This window comes from Musca vetustissima, unplaced genomic scaffold (assembly GCF_032173495.1).
Source record: "Musca vetustissima isolate MV318-11 ecotype Yass unplaced genomic scaffold, APGP_CSIRO_Mvet_v1 utg61470, whole genome shotgun sequence".
NCBI classification, from domain to species: Eukaryota; Metazoa; Arthropoda; class Insecta; order Diptera; family Muscidae; genus Musca; species Musca vetustissima.
In genome coordinates, this window is record NW_026873244.1 from 102,846 (window position 1) to 128,159 (window position 25,314).

A 25,314-nucleotide genomic window follows, 5' to 3' on the forward strand; every position below is an offset into this window, starting at 1 on the left:
GTCTCCGTATTAGATTTCAAAACAACAACAAAAACCGAAAACATTTTGTAATGACATTTTGGCATAGATTCAATATTGTTTTTTTTTTTTTGTCATTCGAACTATTAATGGTAACATGCCTAAAAGGAAAAAACAAGTGACAACACGACAATATTGTTAAGCCAGAATTTAAATGAAACCTTATACGACATGTAAATACGATTTCAAGGTAAATGTGGCAACCCCCGAAACCGCCTCTAAATTCCTCTAAGGGGATTCTAGAACACGCAACATGCAACAATGAGCTATTTGATGACCACTGACATGGAAAGGCATTAAATAGTGATGTTGTCTCTTCTCTGCCTGGTGACTGTCAGATGACATTTAGCAGGTCGATGAGGTACATGAATGAGAAAATAATGAGAAGAAGAGACAGCAAAGCAAAATACTTGACATAATTCTTATGACACAAAGTGTGGAAAAAAGAATGCCATGGTTTTGTGTCGGGGTAGAATGGGTGTGTTTGAGTTTTCTTTGAGATTTTGTGGGTTAGAGGCTTCCCCCTTATGGTTTGGAATGCCTGAGGGCAAATGATGTGTAAATAATTATATAATTATTTGTATGTGACAGAAAAATTAAAAGAAAAAATAACATCAAGGGAGAAAAATAGCAAACGGTGTTAACGATTCTAGGTTGAAGGTGGAAGGTTAATGTGTGTCTGTCTGTGCTAATTTTTAATGTAAATAACTGAAAGAAAAACACATAATTAAAGAACAAATACATATGTGTATTTAAAAAAGTTAAAGATTTTTATTGTGGGTGTGTGTGGGTTGTTTTTATTATTTATAGACATCCCTACACACATCTTTAGTAAATGGGAAAATATTTCATGTTATTTGTTTTTACACATACGATATCTTTATTGTATTATTCTTATTATTATTTATGGTTACCCCCTTTGGCCATAAAAATGTCTTGTATTTCACAATAAAATTTATTTTGTTTTTCTATTTTAAATTGGTATTCATTATTGTTTCTCTGTGTGGCTAAGAATGATTTAGAATTGTCTATTAAAAAGTTTTATACACAAAGGCGATATATTGTACTTCGGGTTGCTACCCTACATAACAAAATTCGAACATCTCAATTGTTTGCAAAATAATACAAGTGTGTAACCCCAAAAACAATTCGAAGTATATTGTTTATGGGGTTAGAATATTTTTTCCTGGACCTTACAGAAGGCGGGGATTTTCTAACAATATTTTTTCAAGCACTTGCAGAAGGCGAGGATTTTTTATCAATATTATTTCAATCACTTACAGATGGCATGGATTTTAAAAAATATTTTTTGAAGGACTTACAGAAGGCGTGTATTTTTCAGGGCCTTCAAAAGGCGTAGATTTTTTAAAGGAAAACAAGTCAGTTCTGTACAAAAATTTGACAGTAGTCCGGATAGTCTCGAGAGAAAATTGTTTTACAGAAAAAATTATCAGTAGTCGAGGAAATTTTTTCTATAGAAAAAAAAAACGTCAATGGTCGAGGAGAATTTGCCCGGACGGAAGGACATTTTTTCCATAAAAAAACGAACAAAAAATCGTCACTAGCCACATTAAATTTTATTCTATAGACAAAAATTCGTCAGTTATCGGAGAACATTTTTTTCTATAGAAAAAAAAATCGTCAGTAGTCGGAGGGTGTTTCTTCATATAGAAGATTTTTTCTATGGAAAAAAATCCAAAAAAAATTCTATAGAAAACCATTAAGGAAAGTGCCGACGGAATGGGCCGACTATATGATACCCTTCATCACTTTGGGTATATTATACATATGTCTCCTAACAGACTCCGCCTTTTCGAACGAATATTAACACGATATAATATATCTAAATCTGAATCTATTTTTACGAAGCTTAGCATAAATCATTCTAGACTGAATTCAGTACGCTATGATAAATTTCGTGCAAATCGATAGATATATAGGGACTTTATGCACCATTTACATAAAATAGGACAAAACTAAATATAGGAGCTATATCTAAATCTTAACCGATTTTCACACATCATTCTAGACTTAATTGAGTACGCTTTGCCAAAGTATGTGCAAACTGAAAGATATGTAGGGACTTTGGTACACCATTTACATAAAATCGAACAAAACTATATATAAATAGATACCGATTTTCACGAAACTAAACACACATAATTCTAGACTCAATTAAGTACGCTATGCCAAATTTCGTGCGAATCGATAGGTATATAGGGACATTGGTGCACCATTTACATAAAATCGGAAGAAAATATATATGGAAGCTATATCTAAATCTGAACCGATTTCCATGAAACTCAGCACACATAATTCTAGACTACACAGTTACGCTATGCCAAATTTAGTGCAAATCGATAGATACATATAGGGACTTTGGTGCACCATTAAGGGGACCAACTCCCATTCTCGGGGTCAATTTTTTTTAATTTAATTCGAATCAACACTAATTCAAGAATGTCCCTACAAAATTTCAAGTGTATATCTCAAGAACTCTTGAAGATATAGCCGATTTGTTGTGTCAGCATCAAGTGACGGCTAAAGGACTTCTCAAACTTTAAACGCGTTTTTCTCTTTTGTGAATGGCGGGCACGATAACTCAAAAACTAATAACCCAATCGATTCCAAATTTTTACACGTTCCTCTGTGAGTGTATAGCTATCGTCTGAACTAGGATAAAGCCAATCGGTGAAGATCTTCCTTATTTTTTAACTTGGTTTTTGGTCAAAAATCGGCGATTTTCCAAAAATTTGTTTTCAAAGGTCCGCCATTTTGTTAATTTTAGAGCGAAGTCAATAATCCTAGTTCATACGAGAGCCAGACATGTACTCTTTCTAACGCCGTTGGAATTTTCGGATTCCGATGTTCCAGTGAGGAGCTATCATGCCCGCCATCAAAAATAAGGACTTCTCTTTAATTACAAAAACAACAACAAAAATTTTTTGTAAATTATTTTTCTTCCTTTTTAAATGGATTTACATTGAAAATCTTGAAAAATTAAAATCGAGAATGGCGGGGTTCCCTTGACATAAAATCGTACGAAACTATATATGGGAGCCATATCTAAATCTGAACCGATTTCCACGAAACTCAGCACATATAATTCTAGACGCAATTAAGTACGCTATGCCAAATTTCATGCAAATCGATAGATATATAGGGATTTTGGTGCACCATTTACATAAAATCGGACGAAACTATATATGGGAGCTATATCTAAATCTTAACCGATTTTTACGAAACTCAGCACACATCATTCTAGACTTATTTGAGTACGCTATTCCAAATTTCGTGCAAATCGAAATATATATAGAGACTTTGGTACACCATTCACATAAAATCGGACGAAACTATATCTGATCGGATTTTCACGAAACTCACCACACATCATTCTAGACCTAATTTAGTACGCTGTACCAAATTTCGTGCAATTCAAAAGATATATAGGGACCATTTACATTAAATAGGCCAAAAATATATGTGGGAGCTATATCTAAATCTGAACCTATTTTTCTTAATTTCAATAGGGTTCGTCCTTGGGTCAAATAAGTGACCTATGCCAAATTGCATCCAATTCGGATCATAAATGCAACCTGTACTTTGTTTACAATTTAACATGGACAGACGGACGGACAGAAAGTGACTCAGAAAGTGATTCTATGCATATTCTCAAAAGGAACCATGGGTCTATCTGGATTATTTTTGCCTGTTGCAACCATATGCACAAAGACATAATACTCTGTACCACAGTGTGGTGAAGGGTATGAAAATACGTCTGTAGTCGGAGGACATTTTTTCTATAGAAACAAATTCGTCTGTAGTCGGAGCACATTTTTTTCTACAGAAAAAAAATCGTCAGTAGTCGGAGGACATTTTTTCATATAGAAAAAAAAATCGTAAGTAGTCGGAGAAGATTTTTTCTATAGAAAACCAGTAAGGAAAGTAGTACAGTCGGACGGGGCCGACTATATGATACCCTTCACCACTTTGGGTATATTCAACCGATGAATCATAACAGACGTCGAATTTTTGAAGGACCACTAACAAGAAAATCGATCCATAAACATGCCATTCTGCAACCTATACTAAATTTTTCAGTTGGTCAGATATATAAGCTATATCTAAATCTGAACCGATTTCAGGAAACTTAACACACATCTGGACCTAATTCATTACGCTGTGCCAAATTTAGTGCAAACTGAAAGATATTAAGGGACTATGGTGCACCATTTACATTAAATCGGACGAAAATATATATGGCAGCTATATATAAATCTGAACCGATTTTCAGGAAACTTAACACACATCATTCTAGACCTAATTTTGTACGCTGTGCCAAATTTCGTGCTTAAATCGACTCAAAAATTGATTACATGCATATTCTCAAAAGGGACCATGTGTCTATTTCGTTTCCTTTTGCCTGTTACAAACATATACACAAAGACATAATACCCTGTACCACAGTGTGGTGAAGGGTATAAAAAAATTTGGTTCAAGAACCTCAAAATACCGAAAATTGGGGGGTACCCTTATATGGGGGCTACCAGAAAAAATTGACCAATTTTTATAATTTATAGTGGAGAGATTTGCTACCTAATAAGAACTGGGCGTACTAAATTACAATCAATTCGGTCGAAAAATACGATCAGAACCCCCAAAATACCAAAAAATTGGGGGTACCGTTATATGGGGACTACCAGAAACACTGGACCTATATTTATAATTTTTAGTGGAGTAATTTGGTACCCAATAAGAACCCAATGTACACAATTTCAGAGAATTCAGTTATAAAACGAGCTCAAGAACTCGAAAATACCCAAAATTGAGGGTACCCTTATATGGGGGCTATCCGAAAAAATGGACCTTTATTTATAATTTTTGGTAGGGAGATTTGCTACCCAATGAGAACTCAAAGTACCAAATTTCAGCGAATTCGGTTAAAAACGCGCTCAAGAACCTCAAAATACCGAAAATTGGGGGGTACTCTTATATGGGGGCTATCCGAAAACATGGACCTTTATTTATAATTTTTGGTAGGGAGATTTGCTACCCAATAAGAACTCAAAGTACCAAATTTCAGCGAATTCAGTTAAAAAACGAGCTCAAGAACCTCAAAATACCGAAAATTTGGGGGGTACCCTTATATGGGAGCTATGCCTAAACGTGGACCGATTTTCTCCAATTTCAATAGGGTTCGTCCTTGGGCCAATGAAGTGACCTGTGCTAAATTTCATCCAATTCGGATTATAAATGCGACCTGCACTTTGTTTACAATTTAACATGGACAGACGGACGGACATGCGTAAATCGACTCAAAAGGAACCATTGGTCTATCTCGATAATTTTTGCCTGTTACAAACATATGCACAAAGACATAATACCCTGTACCACAGTGTGGTGAAGGGTATAAAAATTCCTCAGTGGTCTATAGAAAAAAAATCGTCAATAGTCAGAGATTTTTTTCTATAGAAAAAATCTTCAGTAGTCGGTGGAGAATTTTTTTCTACAGAAAAAATCTTCAGTAGTCGGAGGAGATTTTGTTCTATAGAAAACAATTCATCAGTAGTCGGAGAATTTTTCAAAGAATAATTTTTCAAGGGCCAGCAAGGCGTGGATTTTTCAACGAATAATTTTTCAAGGACCAGCAAGGCGTGTATTTTTCAACGAATAATTTTTTCAAGGGCCAGCAAGGCGTGGATTTTTCAACGTATAATGTTTCAAGGGCCAGCAAGGCGTGGACTTTTCAACGAATAATTTTTCAAGGACCAGCAAGGCGTGGATTTTTCAATGAATAATTTTTTGAGTCAGAGCTTGACCACGGTTAACCTACAAATTCTAAGTTTTGGTCGGTGAAAAAAGAGTTGGGCCCAAATAAATAATTGTGCCAAGTTTTATGGCAATAATCAAATTTTAGAGGTGTAGATGCCCCGTTTAATTGATGTTCATATCGTGAATCAGGTGTCTAACTTGGACAAGTTTTAATTGCTTTCTATTTATCTTCAGTCGTCATATTATTTTGAAACTCAGGTGTATATTTAATTTAGTAGCTTCACTTTACATTTAACTATGAATTATTTTCATTTAACTTACCAACAATAATCACACTTAATTATTTTTGAAGATCCAGCATATTTCTTCATAATTCTATAATAGAGTACTTCATTGGCCAACATAAACCAACATCATTTGTGTTTTTTTTTTTTCTCCACAAACCCTCAATATTTCATCTAATGTCCATAAATAAATGTGTGGTAAATTCTTGCTAATGTTCAGACATCTGAGTTTTTAGCCCCCCCAAAAGGCAGTAAATCAAATCATAAATGTTCTCTAAGGATTTATGCACAAACACACTCACATACAAACACTCACTCACCAACACATACGCACACAGCTGAAAATACAAAACATTAAGTCATTATAAATTTTTAGATAGCTAACAATAAGGACTAACAATCAGTAGAAGAATGAAAACTACAACAATAACAATAATAACAATTCCAATTTTAATGGGGCAACATTTAAAATCAATATAAGCCCCTTCTCACCATTAGTATGGAGTATTTCCGTTTGGGGTTTTCTATTCACATTGAAATAGAACTAAAACCCAAACGGAATTATGTTTCACCTGAGCAGTATCGGAGAGGATGGTAGCATTTCAACTCTTGTTTTCAGTTTTTCTTTGTCCCTGTTGATAGAAATATATATAGCATTTCCACATTAAATGAAACCTTTTACAAATTAAATGAACCCTTTTCCAAATTAAATGAAACCTTTTCCAAATTAAATGAAACCTTTTCCAAATTAAATGAAACCTTTTCCAAATTAAATGAAACCTTTTCCACTTGAAATGAAACCTTTTACAAATAGAATGAAACCTTTTCCAATTGAAATGAAACCTTTTACAAATAGAATGAAACTTTTTCCAAATTAAATGAAACCTTTATTCTTATCTAAGGAAATATAATATTTGCACTAATTTTAAACCAATATTTGAAAATTAAATCAAAGAATATTAACAAATATAGTTGTATGGCTATGTAATTAACATAAATATTCTTTAATTCGGTGTGATTTCATTTAATATCTTTACTACATAAAACTAAATAAATAGTAATACAAACTGGGGTATTTCTTGACATTTTAATAAATAAATATTTTAGAACAAGAATTGAATACCCGGTCCTAAATGCGAAATACGTATTTGACTTAATAAATTGCTGATGATAAGGTAACTGCTTATCTTAATGAAGGGGTTCCCGACTTGCAGCTTGTGGGATTTTCAAAACCATGTCCATAACGTAGTTAGAACAATCTTGCCGAGTAAGCTGTTGAATACTTCGCTCGATTACATCAACAATGTTATGTTCCATTAAAACGTCACACAGCTCAGCTCTTGGACATAATTTTATTTTTGAAAATGCATTTTCGATTGGATTTAGCATTGGAGAATAAGGCGGTAAGAATTTAAGGTTGCATCTTTTGGATACGATCAAATTTTTTATGTCATGTCGCTTGTGTATTTGAGCGTTATTTTCCAAATCTGGATTGATTTTCTTAAAAAAAAAAAAAAAAAAATTCCAAAAATAATTTAAATCTGTCTGCATTGACACTGGAATTAGAAACGATTGCGTGATGTACAACTCCCGCGTTGTTTATTGCTGCAATTATAGTGACATTACGACCTCTGACCGTAGGCAACACAATGTGTGCTCTTGTTCCTTGTCTTGAACGGGCTTGGGTTCTTCGTATGTGAAGATTAAATCCACACTCATCAATGAATATTAATTTTTCTCCTTGTTGGGGTATCCATTTTGTAAAGTCTTGAGCATATTTTTGTCTCAAGCCTAATGTTCTGATGTCATTCTTTCGTTCTATTTCAATAGAGGCCATCTTAAACGTAATTTTTAATTTCCGTAATCCATATTCTATGCAGCTTGTGGAAATATTTATTTCATTTTCTCTCAACAGTTTAGTTTTTATGGCTTTGAGGGTTCGTTGGATCGTTATTATCGCCTTTGGTGCATTGGTTGTCTTTCAAAATAGCGCTGCTGCTGCTGCAACACCTTTTCTGTGACGCCAGAACTATGAGGACATGCCCAACAATAAAAGGTGGCATGTACTTCAAAACACAAATACAACAACAGCAAATGACAACATTGCTTGCAACAATATTTGTAAAAGGTTTCATTTCAAGTGGAAAAGGTTTCATTTAATTTGGAAAAGGTTTCATTTAATTTGGAAAAGGTTTCATTCTATTTGTAAAAGGTTTCATTCTATTTGTAAAAGGTTTCATTTCAAGTGGAAAAGGTTTCATTTAATTTGGAAAAGGTTTCATTTAATTTGGAAAAGGTTTCATTTAATTTGGAAAAGGTTTCATTTAATTTGGGAAAGGGTTCATTTAATTTGTAAAAGGTTTCATTTAATGTGGAAATGCTATATATATTTTTGGTATGTCTAAGTTTTTTGTCTGTTATTGAGTGCGTCTGTCAAATAACAGGACAGAATAGCATTGGGGGTAAGATTTATGGATTTCCCCAGTGTTACATGTGACCTGTCTGCAAAATAACCAGTAATACTTTTAAATGTTATTGGGGTTTATTTTTATGATTGGTGGTGGTATATTACAAGGAATAAATGTTGAGACATAAAGGGAACCTAAACTTTTTATTTATTTATTATACCCTACACAACTGTGTTGTCAGGGTATTATAGCTTTGTGCAGCCCAAGTGTTTGTAACGACTAGCTGAGTCGATCTATACATGTGTGTCCGTCCGTCCATTATAATTTGTAAACACGATACAGAACGCAGTTGTGGACCAATCTTCACAAAATTTTGCATGTAAGATGGGTTCTGCCCAATGAAGACCCCTATTGTTTTTGTAAAGATCGGTTAATATTTAGGGGATGAAATGGACCAAAAAAAAATGTTTGTCTGATTTCCTGGTCGCTCTAGAGGCCGCAATTATGGCCCACACACCGCGAATATCTACATGGAGAAGGGGATTAGGCCAAAGAATAAAAATGCTTGTTTTGATAAAGATCGATCAATATTTAGCGGGTCAAATGGGCCCTAACTTTTGTGTGAAAAATGACAAAATTTGTATTCTATAGCGTATATATTTACTCCTGAATGACATAGAGCCGAGAAGTTAATAGTATATCCAAGAGGAGTGGTTGACCTTTAGATTGATACCAATTATATTTTCGTATGTAGTCGGATGTAGGAGTTACATTTAAATATTTACGGGTGCTTACGTACTCAGATATTATTTAGTAACACATTACCACACTAGAGGCGGAAATACAGCGCGGATCGCTTTGAAATTTTCCATGAGGATCCAGGAATGGTCAAGGATAACGCCAATAATTTTCGGTGATGATCAGATAATAATATTGGGATGAGGTGGACCGAAAACTTAATTTGTTCTGTTTTTTCTAGTCAATATATAGGCCACAATTGAAAGTCAACCATTATAACACAACCCACCGTGAAGGGAATCTGGACAAGTAATTAGAAGGTATTTACTGAATATTAGTAATATTTGTTGACCTCTAGTCGGTCAAGAGGTTGCAAATATAGCGAAATTTTTTCCATGCTCAGAATATATAACCACAGAAAGTTAGATTTTCGTGGAAGTTGTGTATGGTATCATATGGTCGGCCCCGTCCGACTATACTGCTCCGCTCAATGGTTTTTTTTGGTTTTTGTTTTTTTTTTTTTTGGTTGGCATGAAATGGATGTTTAAAGTGACATGTTTAATGTGACATGAAATTCGACAATGTTAAAATACGAATAAATTTTTATATTACATATTTGAAGTGGGTTTCGGAATCTATGTGTTGAACTTAACACCGGGCAAATAGTTTTATAAAGGTACCTTATATAAAACCACGTCGGACAAGACCAACAAGGATCGACTATGTTATACACTACAGCACTTTGGGTTTATACAAGAAGCGATCCTAGAATTGTTTAGTCTACAATAATATATACAGACTTATACCGAACATATGAAGTGTCCCCCTCTATGAACTTGGTTGTATATATACTTTTGGTCCAACCATGACATTAATAACAATATGTATAAAAGCTATAGGTAAATCTCGTTTGAGGAAATTGGCATGTGCCAATCGGCCTTGTCAAAAAAAATTAATTGGAAGAAAATATATATGAGAGCAATAAATGTATTTGACACATGTTATTGAGGCTTATTTCGGTTCGCTGTGCAATCGAACAAACGTTGGGTATAAGGTGCATAACTTAAAAAAAACATATGGGAGTATTCAATAAAGTTTTAAATTTCTTGAAGATGAGGCTTGCAACTTCATAACTCGCGAAATATTCAAATATTCCATACAATATAAAAATAATAGGCTGTGCAGAAGCCAAAAAGTGTGTTTGTGTTCTTTCTCGATTTGTGGCTAAACTGCACAATCTACACACATGTGTTCAAAGATTATGTTGAAGAATACTCGTTACGCAATATGGTCCTAATGTATGATTTTTCGATACATCTACTGCATCCCCCGAAAACGTTTGCTTACATAGTGAATTCGGAATTTCGGTGTTATTTTTTTAATTTTTCTTATAATCGAAAGTCGCGGAAGTCGTAATTTTGCTTCGTTGTACATTGAATATTAAATTACATTTGAACCGATTTATATAAAGTTTTACAAACATCATTCTACATTCACAAATTAGCGTGCAGTTTACACGAAATCGGAGGACAATATATTAAATATACATACCTAAATCTAAACCTACTTACTTACATAGCTGGCTTGTGACAGAACTTTCGTTCCATAAGCCGAGCTTAAAAAATATTTCCAAGCGCTTCGGTCTTTTGCGCAGTTATTCCAATTTGAAAGACCATATTCGGCAATGTTGTCTTCCACATGTTGTCTTTCCATCTTATTCGTGGTCTTCCCCTTCTGCGTGAACCATCAGCTGGTTCGCTTTTATATGCCTTTTAGGCTGGGACATCTTCACCCATTCTCACAACATGACCTAGCCAACGTAGTCGTCTAACAATGCCGATGTCCGACAATAGCTGGTATAACTCATGGTTCATTCGACGGCGATATTCACCGTCAACGCAGATCGGTCCATTGATCTCTCGGAGAATTTTTCTCTCAAACACTGCAAGAGCTGTCTCATCTGCTTGCGTAAGTACCCATGCTTCAGATCCATATAATATCACGGGTAGTATCAGCGTCTTGTAGAGTGTGAGTTTGGTCTGGCGGGAAGTAGCCTTGCTTTTGAGTTACTTGCTCAGGCCATAATAGCATATGTTGGCCAACACTATCCTTCTCCGAATTTCAAAACTGATATCATTCGTTTTGTTTATGGCGGTACCAAGGTATATAAAATCTTTCACTACCTCGAAGATGTAGTTCTCAAGTTCCACAGTTGGTCCGAGTCTACTGGACGTCTTCCGCGTTGATACCATCAGCTTGGTATTCTCGCCGTTTACTGCTACACCCATTTTGGCAGATTCCTTCTCAATTTGTTCAAAGATGGCAATTACCGCTCGCAATGTTCGACCCATTATTTCGATGTCGTCGGAGTAGGAGAGTAACATATGCTGTTTGGTGTACAGAGTGTCATTTCTGTTTACATTAGCATCTCGTATGACCTTTTCCAGCAGGATGTTAAAAAGGTCACACGACAAACTGTCACCTTGTCTGAATCCTCATTCGGTATTTAAGGGCTCCGAGAAGTCCTTTCCAACTTTAACTGCTGATCTTGTGCCAGTTAAAATTATTCTGCATAGCCGAATTAATTTTGCAAACGCAGACATTGCGATATTGAAATCTAAACCTGTTTCTATAAAGTTTTGAAGATGCCATTTTGCACCCAATTCGGTACGCTATACAATTTTTTTCTCTACATAAAACTCAGAGTGGCACAATTTTTAAACCCTCCCCCAATAAAGATTATGAGGATATACCTAGACAGTTCAATATCCTCTTTTGAATTAATAAAGCTTAAAGCATTCAATCATAGTCGTCTGGTTTTAGTAAAATATCATTACTAATGCTACTTCATGTTGAGGAAGTTAAAGCAGATCTAATTCCAAGTAAAGAACTCTATGTATCTTCGACCACAATGAAGAGGTTGTACAAGCCAATAACTAAAAGTGTACGGTAGTCTTATTTAAGAACGTAAGAAGTATAAGTATTCTGCCTCAGATCTGCTTTTCTCCCGAAACTACTGTTCTATACATTGACGTAAGTCTTAACTGAATTTCAATAACGAAACCTAAATTGAAAAGAAAAACAGTAAGGAAAGTAGTAAAGTCGGATGGGGCCGACTATATGAAACCCTTCACCACTTTGGGTATATTCAACAGATGAATCCTAAACGACGATCCATAAAAATGTCATTCTGCAACCGATACTAAATTTGGTCAGATATAGAAGCTATATCTAAATCTGAACCGATTTTCACGAAACTTAACACACATCATTCTAGACTAATTCATTACGCTGTGCCAAATCCCGTGCAAATCGAAAGATATATAGAGACTTTGGTTTACATTAAATCGGAAGAATATATATGGGAGCTATATATAAATTTTGACTTAACACACACCATTCTACACATAGTTTAGTACGGTGTACCGAATTTCGTGTCAATCGAAGGATATATGTGACTTTAGTGCATCATTTACCTAAAATCGGACGAAAATATATATTAGAGCTATCTCTAAATCTGAACCGATTTTCAGGAAACTTAACACACTTCATACTAGAGCTAATTCATTACGCTGTGCCAAATTTATGCAAATCGAAAGATATATAGGGACTTTGGTGTACCAATTGCATTGAATTGGACGAAAATATATATGGGAGCTATATCTAAATATGAACCGATTTTCTCGAATCTTACCACACATTATTTTACACCCAATTCAGTACCCTATACCAAATTTCGTGTAAATCGAAAGATATATAGGGGCTTTGGTGCACCATTTACATAAAATCGGACGAAACTATATATGGGAGCTATATCTAAATCTGAACCGATTTTCACGAATTTTTGCACACATCATTCTAGACTCTATTCAGTGCGCTGTACCAAATTTCGTGCAAATCGAAAGACATATAGGGACTGCGGTACACCAATTACATAAAATCGGACGAAAATATATATGGGAGCTATATCTAAATCTGAACCGATTTTCAGGAAACTTAACACACTTTATACTAGAGCTAATTCATTACGCTGTGCCAAATTTCATGCACATCGAAAGATATATAGGAACTTTAGTGTACCATTTGCATTGAATTGGACGAAAATATATATCGGAGCTATATCTAAATCTGAACCGATTTTCAGGAAACTTGAAACACATCCTTCTATACCAAATTCATTACGCTGTGCCAAATTTCGCGCAAATCGAAAGACATTTAGAGACTTTGGTTTACATTAAATCGGAAGAATATATATGGGAGCTATATATAAATTTTGACCGATTTTCACGAAACTTAACACACACCATTCTACACATAGTTTAGTACGGTGTACCAAATTTCGTGCAAATCGGAAGATATATTGGACTTTAGTGAATCATTTAACTAGAATCGATTTTCAGGAAATTTAACACATATCATTCTACACCTAATTCAGTACGCTGTACCAAATTTCGTTCAAATCAATAGGGTTCGTCCTTGGGCCAAATAAGTGAACTGTGTCAAATTTCATCCAAATCGAATCACAAATGAGACCTGTACTTTCTTTACAATTTAACATGGACGGACGGACGAACATGGATGGACGGACGGACATGCGTAAATCAGAAAGTGATCCTTTTGCCTATTACAAACATATGCACAAAGACATAATACCCTACCCCGAACAATACTTTTTGTACCCTCCACCAAGTGGTGGACATTCAAAATACCTAAACCCGATCGGGACTTGCAGAAGAAAACGAAAAATCAAACAACAAACATACCCAAAATCTCGCGTGACGGTTGAAAAGGATGTCTAAAATCCCTAAATAGTTGGTTATACGAAAACGGAGACATATATTGATAATTTGTGGTAGTGAGATTCGATTTTCTACCAACTAGAACACAAAATACATAACCGAACTTCTTATAATCTCCACCATGTGATGAGCATTCAAAATGTCCTAAGTCGATCGGGAGATTTATATGCGGACTATGTTATTTCTTTATTTGTTAGTACCGAATATCGAAAAATGAAAAAAAACTTGTATGTGGAAATTATATCAAAACTTGGACATAGAACATTTTTCACAAAAAAATTGTTCTACCCTCCAATGGGGAAATCAAGCAAAAACCTTAAAAATTATAACCTGCTACCCGGAAACTTCCGCCAATTTTGTTAATTTTAGGTAGGTAGATTGTCTACTCACTGAGAATACAAAATAAAAATTACAGCTAATTTGGGCCAATATTGATAATTGTTCGTGGGGACATTCATTCTGGAGAAATTTGATCCGGAAAAAATTACTAATATCAATTCTACTGACGAAAGAGATCAAATGTAGGAGGCACATAAAAATGTATATTGGAGTCTACACATTTATTTTAAAATTAAACATTGCCTAAATAATGCCTTCGTCTTCTACCGTAGAAACTGTCAGTTGTGCAGATTCCCTTCTTCGTTATACAAAGCTTCTCTTTCGAACTCCTTATGCAAATAAATAATCTCTTGTTGGCACGTTGTGTTATGTTTAATCAAATAAAAGATTTTTAATGCCAGTAATTAGCAAACATCTGGAAATAATGCGAATTTATCTAAATGTTGCCAAGAGTAACTCTAATGCCAATAAATGAAAGGAAATCCCTGAACACAGTGGTATTGATAGCCAAAGTAGGTAAATTTTGAATAAACTAAAAATAAATCGCTACTTGTATCCCATTCAAGTGAAATCAAGGAAAACTAAAATTATCTGTCATAAATATTTGATATCTACCCACTTCATTTAAAATCCTGAATATCAATTCTAAACATTTTTTAAGTAGGCGAAACAAGATAAAAATACTGTGACTATGCAGCAGATTTTTTACAAGGAATTTCTATAAAGTCGTTGGAAGCACTTGTGAACATTTACAGCTTAAGAAGCACAAAAAGAAGAAGTGCTGGAGAAAAAATCTACAACACCGACAAATAAATGCATTAGCATTAACTAAAGACAAGCGACTGCAAAGTGCACAAGTAAATGTTCTCGTTGTTAGGTAAATAACACCAGCAACAACAACATTCTTTCATTTAGTTAAAAGATAAAATCCTACAAAAAATAAATTTCAAACAGCTGTTGTAGTTCTCAGTACCAATGGATTGACATTTCTTTCAATTTAGTTTCTGGTTGTTATTTTACTTTCTGTATTTAATATGTTTTCTGAATTTTTTTCTTCTTTATTTTTAGATATTTTCCGTCGTTTTAGTGCTCGCTTCTGGCCCCATTCTCTGTTGGGACGTGGTGATGATGACAGCGATGAAAACTCTGGATCTGACACCTTTGGCATTTCGACCAATTTTGATCCTAAGAAGGGTAACACAACATCAACAGTAAAGGTTTGTGAACAAAAGGGGTTTGAAAGTGGTGTAACTGGCATTGGGACCTGACTCTCCGTATTTTTCAAATTGATTTATTAAAACCAGTGAGCGGAGCAGTATAGTCGGACGGGGCCGACCATGCGATACCCTACACAACTACCACGAACTCTAACTTTCTGAGGATGTTTATTCCGAGTCTGAGTAATATTTCGTGATATTTGCCCCCTCTTGTCCGATTAGAGGTTAACAACACCTCTTCCTTACTTTTTTCGAATATTCAGTACAATCCTTCTATTTACTTGTCCAGATTACCTTCACGGTAGGTTGTGTTGTGATTTTCGGATTATACTCTACTCGAAAACACACAAAAAATTATGTTTTCGGTCCATTTCATCCCAAAATTTTAATCTGATCATCACCGAAAATTGTAGGCGTTGTTCTTGACCATAACTGGAACTTCATGAAAAATTTCAAAGCCATCAGCGCGATATTTCTCCCTCTAATGTGGCAATGGGTTACTAAATAATATCTGAATACGTAGGCACCTGTAAATATTTGACTGTAACTCCCACATCTGAGTAGATACATCACTATATTTGGTATCAATTTAAAGGAAAACCACTCCTCTTGGATATGCTATCAACTCCTGGGGTCTACATCCTCCAGGAGTAAATATATATGCCATAGAATACAAATTTTGTCATTTTTCACACAAAAGTCAGGGTCCATTTGACCCGCTAAATATTGACCGATCTTTATCAAAACATGCATGCTTATTCTCTGGCCCGATCCCCTTCTCCATGCAAAAATTCGCGGTGTTTGGGCCATAATTGCGGCCTCTGGAACGACCAGAAAAACCGACAAAAATTTAGTATTTGGTCCATTTCATCCCCTAAATATTAACCGATATTTTCCAAAAACAATAGGGGTCTTCATTGACCAGAACCCATCCTACATGCAAAATTTCGTGAAGATTGGTCCATAACTGTGGCCTGTATCGTGTTTACAAATTATAATGGACAGGCGGACGGACGGACGGACGGACGGACACACATGTCTAGATCGACTCAGCTAGTCGAGATATGACGATCGGTATACTTAAAGGTGGGTCTAGGACCAATATTTCGCGGCGTTACAAACATTTGGGGCTGCACAAAGCTATAATACCCTGACAACATAGTTGTGTAGGGTATAAATATCGTTTAAGAGACCATAATAGGCGAGGATGTTTATACCCTACACAACTATGTTGTCAGAGTATTATAGCTTTGTGCAGCCCCAAAAGTTTGTAACGCCGCGAAATATTGGTCCTAGACCCACCTTTAAGAATACCGATCGTCATATCTCGACTAGCTGAGTCGATCTAGACATGTGTGTCCGTCCGTCCGTCCGTCTGTCCATTATAATTTGTAAACACGATACAGGCCACAGTTATGGACCAATCTTCACAAAATTTTGCATGTAGAATGGGTTCTGGCCAATGAAGACCCCTATTGTTTTTGGTAAAGATCAGTTAATATTTAGGGGATGAAATGGACCAAATACAAAATTTTTGTCGGTTTTTCTGGTCGCTCCAGAGGCCGCAATTATGGCGCGAATATCGCGAAATTTTACATGGAGAAGGGGATCGGGCGAAAGAATAAGCATGCCTGTTTTGATAAGGATCGGTCAATATTTAGCGGGTCAAATGGACCCCGACTTTTGTGTGAGAAATTACAAATTTTGTATTATATTGCTTATATATTTGCCCCTGAAGGACATAGACCCGAGAAGTTGATTGTATATCCAAGAGGAGTTGTTGACCTTTAAATTGATACCAATTATATGGTCGTACGTACTCAGATGTGGGAGTTACACATAAATATTTACAGGTGCTTATGTACTGAGATATTATTTAGTAACCCATTACCACACAATAGGGCGGAAATATGGCGCTGGTCGCTCTGAAATTTTCCAGTTGTGGTCAAGGACAACGCCTAGTATTTTCGGGGATGATCAGATAATAATTTTGGGATGTATTGGACTGAAGACTTAGTTATACCCTACACAACTATGTTGTCAGGGTAATATAGCTTTGTGCAGCCCCAAAAGTTTGTAACGCCGCGAAATATTGGTCCTAGACCCACCTTTAAGTATACCGATCGTCACATCTCGACTAGCTGAGTCGATCTAGACATGTGTCCGTCCGTCTGTCCGTCTGTCCATTATATTTTGTAAACACGATTCAGGCCACAGTTATGGATCAATCTTCACGAAATTTTGCATGTAGGACCGGTTCTGGCCAATGAAGACCCCTATTGTTTTTGGCAAAAATCTGTTGATATTTAGGGGATGAAATGGACCAAATACTAAATTTTTGTCGGTTTTTCTGGTCGCTCCAGAGGCCGCAGTAATGGTCCGAACATCGTGAAATTTTACATGGAGAAGGTGATCGGTCCGAAGAATAAGCATGCCTGTTTTGATAAAGATCGGTCAATATATAGCGGGTCAAATAGACCATGACTTTTTAGTGAAAAATTACAAAATGTTTATTCTGGGACGTATATACTTGATCCTGAAGGACATATACTCGAGATGTTGATAGTATGTCCAAGATGAGTTGTTGACCTTCATATTGATACCAATTATATGTCTGTATGTACTCCGATGCGGGAGTTATACGTAATTAAGTAAAGGTGACTATGTGCATATTATTATCGCTTTGAAATTGTAAATGATGTTCCGATTATGGTCAAGGACGACGCTTATAGTTTTCGGTGAAGTTGAGATTTCATTCAGGGGGTGCAATGAACCGAAAATTTTAATTTTGTCTGAATTTCTAGTCGCTTTGGAGGCAATTATTATATACAGAACATCATATATTTTACAAGGTGAAGGGGAACTGACCAAATACTTAGAGCGGCTGTTTAGATGATGATCGGTCAATTTTCCGAGGGTCAAATCAACCAAAACCTAAAGTGACCAATTTCTTATTGTATGGCGTAAAAATTCTCTCCAAGAAAAAACATTTTGGAAAATATTCAAGACTTAGAAATAGGAGTTCTTGATCTATATTCTGTACAAAGGGGTCAATTATCACGAAATATTGCTCAGGCTCAGAATATAGAACCGTCGAAAGTTTGCTTTTCGTGGTAGTTGTGTAGGGTATCATATGGTCGGCCCCGTCCGACTATACTGCTCCGCTCACTGGTTTTTAAATATTTTTTCAGGGACTATCCATAGGCGTGGATTTTTTAAAAATATTTTTTCAGGAAGTATGAATAGGCGTGGTTTGTTTTAAAATATTTTTTTTTCAATTGGCTTGGATTATTCAACAATATTTGTTTCAGAGACTATCATAGGGTTCGACATTTTAAAACCAGTAAGGAAAGACGTAAAGTCGGACTGGGCCGACTATATGATACCTTTCACCACTTTGGGTATATTGTACATATGTATCCTTCCAATTGCATGCCAATCGAAGAAATATACTCATGTCTTTCTGCAACCTATGATAAATTTAATGCCATTCGGGCAGATATAGAGTCGTCTGCGTACCATGGGACTCATTTATGGAAAACGATTTAAAGCAAAATTGATACACGCTATTCGGTACGTCGCACTGTCAAAAATGTAATTTCAATCAGACACCCGTCCGAAATACATGTGGAAGCCATTCTACAAAACGCAATAACGTCATTCAAGTCTCAATTTGATACGTTGTGCAAAATTTCGTGTTAATCGGACAAACATTAGGAATTTGGTGCACCATTAAGGTAAAATCGGACGAATATATATGTATAGGTGGGAGCTATATCCAAATTTAAACCGATTTTCCCGAAACTTAACACACATCGTTCTAGACTTCATTCAGTACGCTGTGCCAAATTTCGTGCAAATCGAAAGATATATAGGGACTTTGGTGCACCATTTACATAAAATCGGACGCACTACATTAAATTGGGTGCACTATTAACCTTAAAGCGGACAAAAATATATGGGCGCTATATTTAAATCTGAACCGTTTTTCACGAAATTTAACACACAACGTTCTAGACTTAATTCAGTACGCTTTGCCAAATTTCGTGCAAATCGAAGGATATATTGGGACTTTGGTGCACTATTCACCTCAAATCGGACGAAAATATATATGGGAGCTATATCTAAATACTGATCCGATTTTCAAGAAATTTTACACACATCATTCTAGGCTCAATTCATTACGCTATGCCAAATTTCGTGCAAATCGGAAGATATGTGGGGACTTTGGTACATCATTTACATGAAATCGGACGAAAATATATATGGGAGCTATATCTAAATCTGGACCGATTTTCAGGTAACTTAACACACATCATTCTAGACCTAATTCATTACGCTATACCAAATTTCGTGCAAATCGAAGGATATATTGGGACTTCCGTACACCATTTACATAATATCGGACGAAAATATATATGGGGGATATATCTAAATCTCGGCCGATTTTTCCCAATTTCAATAGAGTTCGTCCTTGGGCCAAATAAGTGACCTATGACAAATTTCATCCATTCCGGATTATAAATACGACCTGTACTTTGTTTACAATTTAACATGGACCGACAGACGGACGGACAGAGATACATAAATCGACTTAAAAAGTGATACTATGCATATTCTCAAAAGGAACCATGTGCCCATCTCGTTTGCTTTGGTACACCATTTACATTAAATCGGACGAAAATATATATGGGGGCTATATCAAAATCTGGGCCGATTTTTCCCAATTTCAATAGGGTTCGTCCTTGGGCCAAATAAGTGACCTACGCCAAATGTCATCCAATTCGGATTATAAATGCGACCAGTACTTTGTTTAAAATTTAACATGCACACACAGACGGACGGACAGACATGCATAAATCGACTTAAAAAGTGATTCTATGCATATTCTCAAAAGGAACCATGTGTCCATCTCGTTTCCTTTTGCCTGTTACAAACATATGCACAAAGACAGTGTTCCGCAGTGTGGTGAAGGGTATAAATATTTCTTTCATGGACTATCATAGGCGTGGATTTTTAAAGAATATTTGGTTCAGGGACTCAAACAAGGCATGGATTTTTAGAGAATATTTTTTTGAAGGACTCAAACAAGGTGTGGATTTTTAAAGAATATTTTTTTCAAGGACTCAAACAAGGTGTGGATTTTTAAAAAATATTTTTCAAGGACTCTAATTAGGCTAGGATTTTTAAAGAATATTTTTTCAATGACTCAAACAAGGCGTGAATTTTTAGAGAATATTTCTTTCAAGGACTCAAACAAGGTGTGGATTTTTAAAGAATATTTTTTCCAAGGACTCAAACAAGGCGTGGATTTTTTAAAGAATATTTTTTCAAGGACTCTAAAAAGGCTTGGATTTTTAAAGAATATTTTCTTAGGTACTTAAAAAAGTTAGGATATTTTAAAGAATATTTTGTCAAGAACTCAGTCGAACTAATTAATTAAGGTCAAGGGAGACCTATGAATGTTACACAACTTTTAAATTTTGTATTGATTTCAAAAAAACGGATATTTAAATTTTCTTTTGGATAATTCCCCCAGGTTATCGATGGCCACAAGGTTGAGGTAAACGAAACGGTATATGGTGATGAGCACAGCGTCTTCAAGGTGCGTGTTGTCAATGTACGTCCCTTGGAAGATGGTGAAACTGTTGAGGAGACCGTTCGCACAGGTGGAGATGATGAGGACGCCGCTAAGAACGATAGACCTGTTACATCTAGCCCTGAACCGAACCAAGCCAAGAAGGAGACTGAACTAGATGACGAAGAGGATGATGATGATCGTCGTGAGCCCTTGGCCAAGAAACCCAATGATAATGAAATTGAACGCAACATTGATGATCCTGAGGTAAAATATTAATCAGAACGTCTTTGTTTTTTTTTTTTTGTCAAATATGAAGCAATGTTTGTATACTATTTGAGTTATGTATGTAGGAGTGTTTTGGTTTCTCTATTTTTTTAATTAATTATATTTTTTTGTAATTATTTCTCTTTGGAATGAGTTATTGGAATGCCTTTACGTTTAGTGGAAGTAGAAGGGGTTATGGTTTTCTGTACTTTTTCAAAATATTTTTTTTTCTGTAGCTCAATTAAATATAAAAATTAAAATGTATTTAATTTCTATTTATTATTGACCAAAAAAAAGTGAATATAAAATAAAAGCCAAATATTTATTTACAACAGAAACTACAACAAAAAACATATTAAAACAACTATCTAATGCGATTTTTTCTATAAATAATTATTAATTAAACAAAAAATCCATTGAACTCTAAACTAACAAATATAAATACTATTACAACAACAACCACTATTACTATATATAATACAATACTAATTAACACAATTTTATGATGATTATAAATATATTATTAATAATGTATATGAAAAAAAAAATTATATATTTTTAATTTTTGAAAATAATACCTAAACAAAAATTCCATAGAGGATTTTTTGTTTTTGTATAAACATTTGTAAATTTATAAATATATACTGCAATGCTTTAATTAATTGGCTTTATTAATTTTTATAATTTTTTCTTCTACTTCTGTTTCCTAAATACTAACAAAATTTCAAATTGTACATTTAATTGGGATGTTAAAGTTGTTTTAAATTTTATTGCAATGAACTTAAGAAGTAAAAAAAAAAAAAATTTGCATCCTCCCAAGGATAATTTTTTTTTTATTTTAAATTTATTATAAATTTTTATTCGTATCCTTTTTTTGTTTCCTTAACTAACCATATTATTTCTGTAATGTATTTTACTCATTTATATAATTGTCTTTATCTCAATTACCATAATATTGTAAATTTGTTTTGTATTTTCAAACATTTATCAATAATAAAAATAAAAAATGCTGCAAAAATAAATATTTATTGAGTATTTCTTCATGACTTCTTGTATATATTCGCTTAAAAATAAAACTGGAAAATAAATTTGTATATATGTATATTCTAACTGTTTTTTACTATCCCTTTCTTTGCTTCTGCCTCTGCTGCTGCCCATGTTCTTTAATTTAACTAGATTTAAGGATTAATATAATTTAAAACAATTAATTTAATAACCAGTGAGCGGAGCAGTATAGTCGGACGAGGCCGACCATATGATACCCTACACAACTACCACGAAAAGCGCACTTTCGGCGGTTCTATATTCTGAGCCTGGGCAATATTTCGTGATATTTGCACCCTTTTTACCGATTATAGATCAACAACTCCTTTTCTGAGTCTTGCATATTTTCCAAAATGTTTTTTCTTGAAGTGAATTTTTAATTTTTTTTGACCCTCGGAAAATTGACCGATCATCATCTAAACAGCCGCTCTAAGTATTTGGTCAAATATCTTCACCTTGTAAAATATGTGATGTTCTGTATATAATAATTGCCTCTAGAGCGACTAGAAAATCTGACAAAATTAAAGTTTTCGGTTCATTGCACCCCCCGAATGAAATCTCATCTTCACCGAAATCTATAAGCGTCGTCCTTGTCGCTCTAGAGGCATAATCGGAACTTCATGTACAATTTCAAAGCGATCAGCGCGACATTTTCGTCGTCTAATGGAGTAATAGTAATAATATGCACATAGTCACCTTTATTTAATTACGTATAACTCCCGCATCGGAGTACATACAGCCATATAATTGGTATCAATTTGAAGGTAAACAACTCGTCTTGGACATACTATCAACATCTCGAGTATATGTCCTTCAGTAGCAAGTATGTACGCCCCAGAATAAACATTTTGTAATTTTTCACACAAAAGTCAGGGTCCATTTGACCCGCTAAATATTGTCCGATCGTTATCAAAACAGGTATTATAAATTTTGGACCCAATCCCCTTCTCCATGTAAAATTTCTTGATATTCGGACCATAACTGCGGCCTCTGGAGCGACCAGAAAAACCGACAAAAATTTAGTATTTGGTCCATTTCATCCCCTAAATATTAACCGATCTTTATCAAAAACAATAGGGGTCTTCATTGGCCAGAACCCATCCTACATGTAAAATTTCGTGAAGATTGGTCCATAACTGTGGCCTGTATCGTGTTTACAAATTATAATGGACAGACGGACGGACGGACACACATGTCTAGATCGACTCAGCTAGTCGAGATATGGCGATCGGTATACTTAAAGGTGGGTCTAGGACCAATATTTCGCGACGTTACAAACTTTTGGGGCTGCACAAAGCTATAATACCCTGACAACATAGTTGTGTAGGGTATAATTATGTTTTCGGTCCATTTCATCCCAAAATTTTAATCTGATCATCACCGAAAATTGTAGGCGTTGTTCTTGACCATAACTGGAACTTCATGAAAAATTTCAAAGCCATCAGCGCGATATTTCTCCCTCTAATGAGGTAATGGGTTACTAAATAATATCTGAATACGTAAGCACCTGTAAATATTTGACTGTAACTCTCACATCTGAGTAGATACATCACTATATTTGGTATCAATTTAAAGGCCAACCACTCCTCTTGGATATGCTATCAACTCCTGGGGTCTACATCCTCCAGGAGTAAATATATATGCCATAGAATACAAATTTTGTCATTTTTCACACAAAAGTCAGGGTCCATTTGACCCGCTAAATATTGACCTATCTTTATCAAAACATGCATGCTTATTCTCTGGCCCGATCCCCTTCTCCATGCAAAAATTCCGCTAAATGTTAACCAATTTAAAATCGATTTACAAATGACCATCAGTTCATCTGTGTGCCTGGCTGGGTGGTGCGAACGATAACTCTCATAGGGAGTAACCAATTTCGTCCAAATTTTGCAAATTCTTAATGTTTCTCTCAAACTTAAATCCAGTTCGAAGATGGAGCTCATCGTCGGTACACTTCTACTGATACATCCCACTCAATATAATATTCCACTCTTTATAAAGCATATGTTGAAACTCTAATTTATTATTAATATTCAAATAATTTTGAAATTTTACAAGAAAGTATATGATTATACCTTTCATATGACAACACTTGTATTTGAATACCTTACTTACATACTTAGCTGGTTTGTTACAGAACGGTTGTTCCATAAGCCGAGCTTAAACCAGTAAGGAAAGTAGTAAAGTCGGACTGGGCCGACTATATGATACCCTTCACCACTTTGGGTATATTATATATATGTAAAATTGAAAGATATATAGGGACTTTGGTGCACTAATTACATAAAAACGGACGAAAATGTATATGGGAGCTATATATAAATCTGAACTAATTTTCACGAAACTTAGCACACGTCATTCTAGCCTTAATTCAGTACGCTATGTCAAATTTCGTGCAAATCGAAGGATATATAGAGACATTGGTACACCATTTACATAAAATCGGACGAAAATATATATGGGAGCTATATCTAAATCTGGACCGATTTTCAGGAAACTTAACACACATCATTCTAGTCCTAATTCATTAGGCTTTGCCAAATTTCGTTCAGATCGAAGGATATTTAGGGACTTTGCCGCACCACTTACCTTAAATCGGACGAAAATATATATGGGAGCTATATCTGAACCGATTTCCAGGAAACTTTACACACATCATTCTAGACATAATTCATTACGCTATACCAAATTTCGTGCAAATCGAACGATATATAGGGACATTGGTACACCATTTACATTAAATCGAACGAAAATATACATGGGAGCTATATCTAAATGTGGACCGATTTTTCCCAATTTCAATAGGGTTCGTCCTTGGGCCGAATAAGTGACCTATGCCAAATTTCA

General features: G+C 35.0%; 1 protein-coding gene across 1 annotated transcript in view; it reads left to right on the forward strand.

Moving 5' to 3' along the window:
- LOC133323604 (uncharacterized) overlaps nucleotides 1-21,445 on the forward strand; it is a 102,837-nt gene extending 81,392 nt beyond the window's left edge. The window contains exons 3-4 of the mRNA XM_061532523.1: nucleotides 15,427-15,575; nucleotides 21,115-21,445. Coding sequence (XP_061388507.1) covers nucleotides 15,427-15,575; nucleotides 21,115-21,432 — 467 coding nt within the window. The 3' untranslated portion in view covers nucleotides 21,433-21,445. The remainder of the gene's footprint in view (nucleotides 1-15,426; nucleotides 15,576-21,114) is intronic.
- The last annotated feature ends 3,869 nt before the right edge of the window (nucleotides 21,446-25,314 follow it).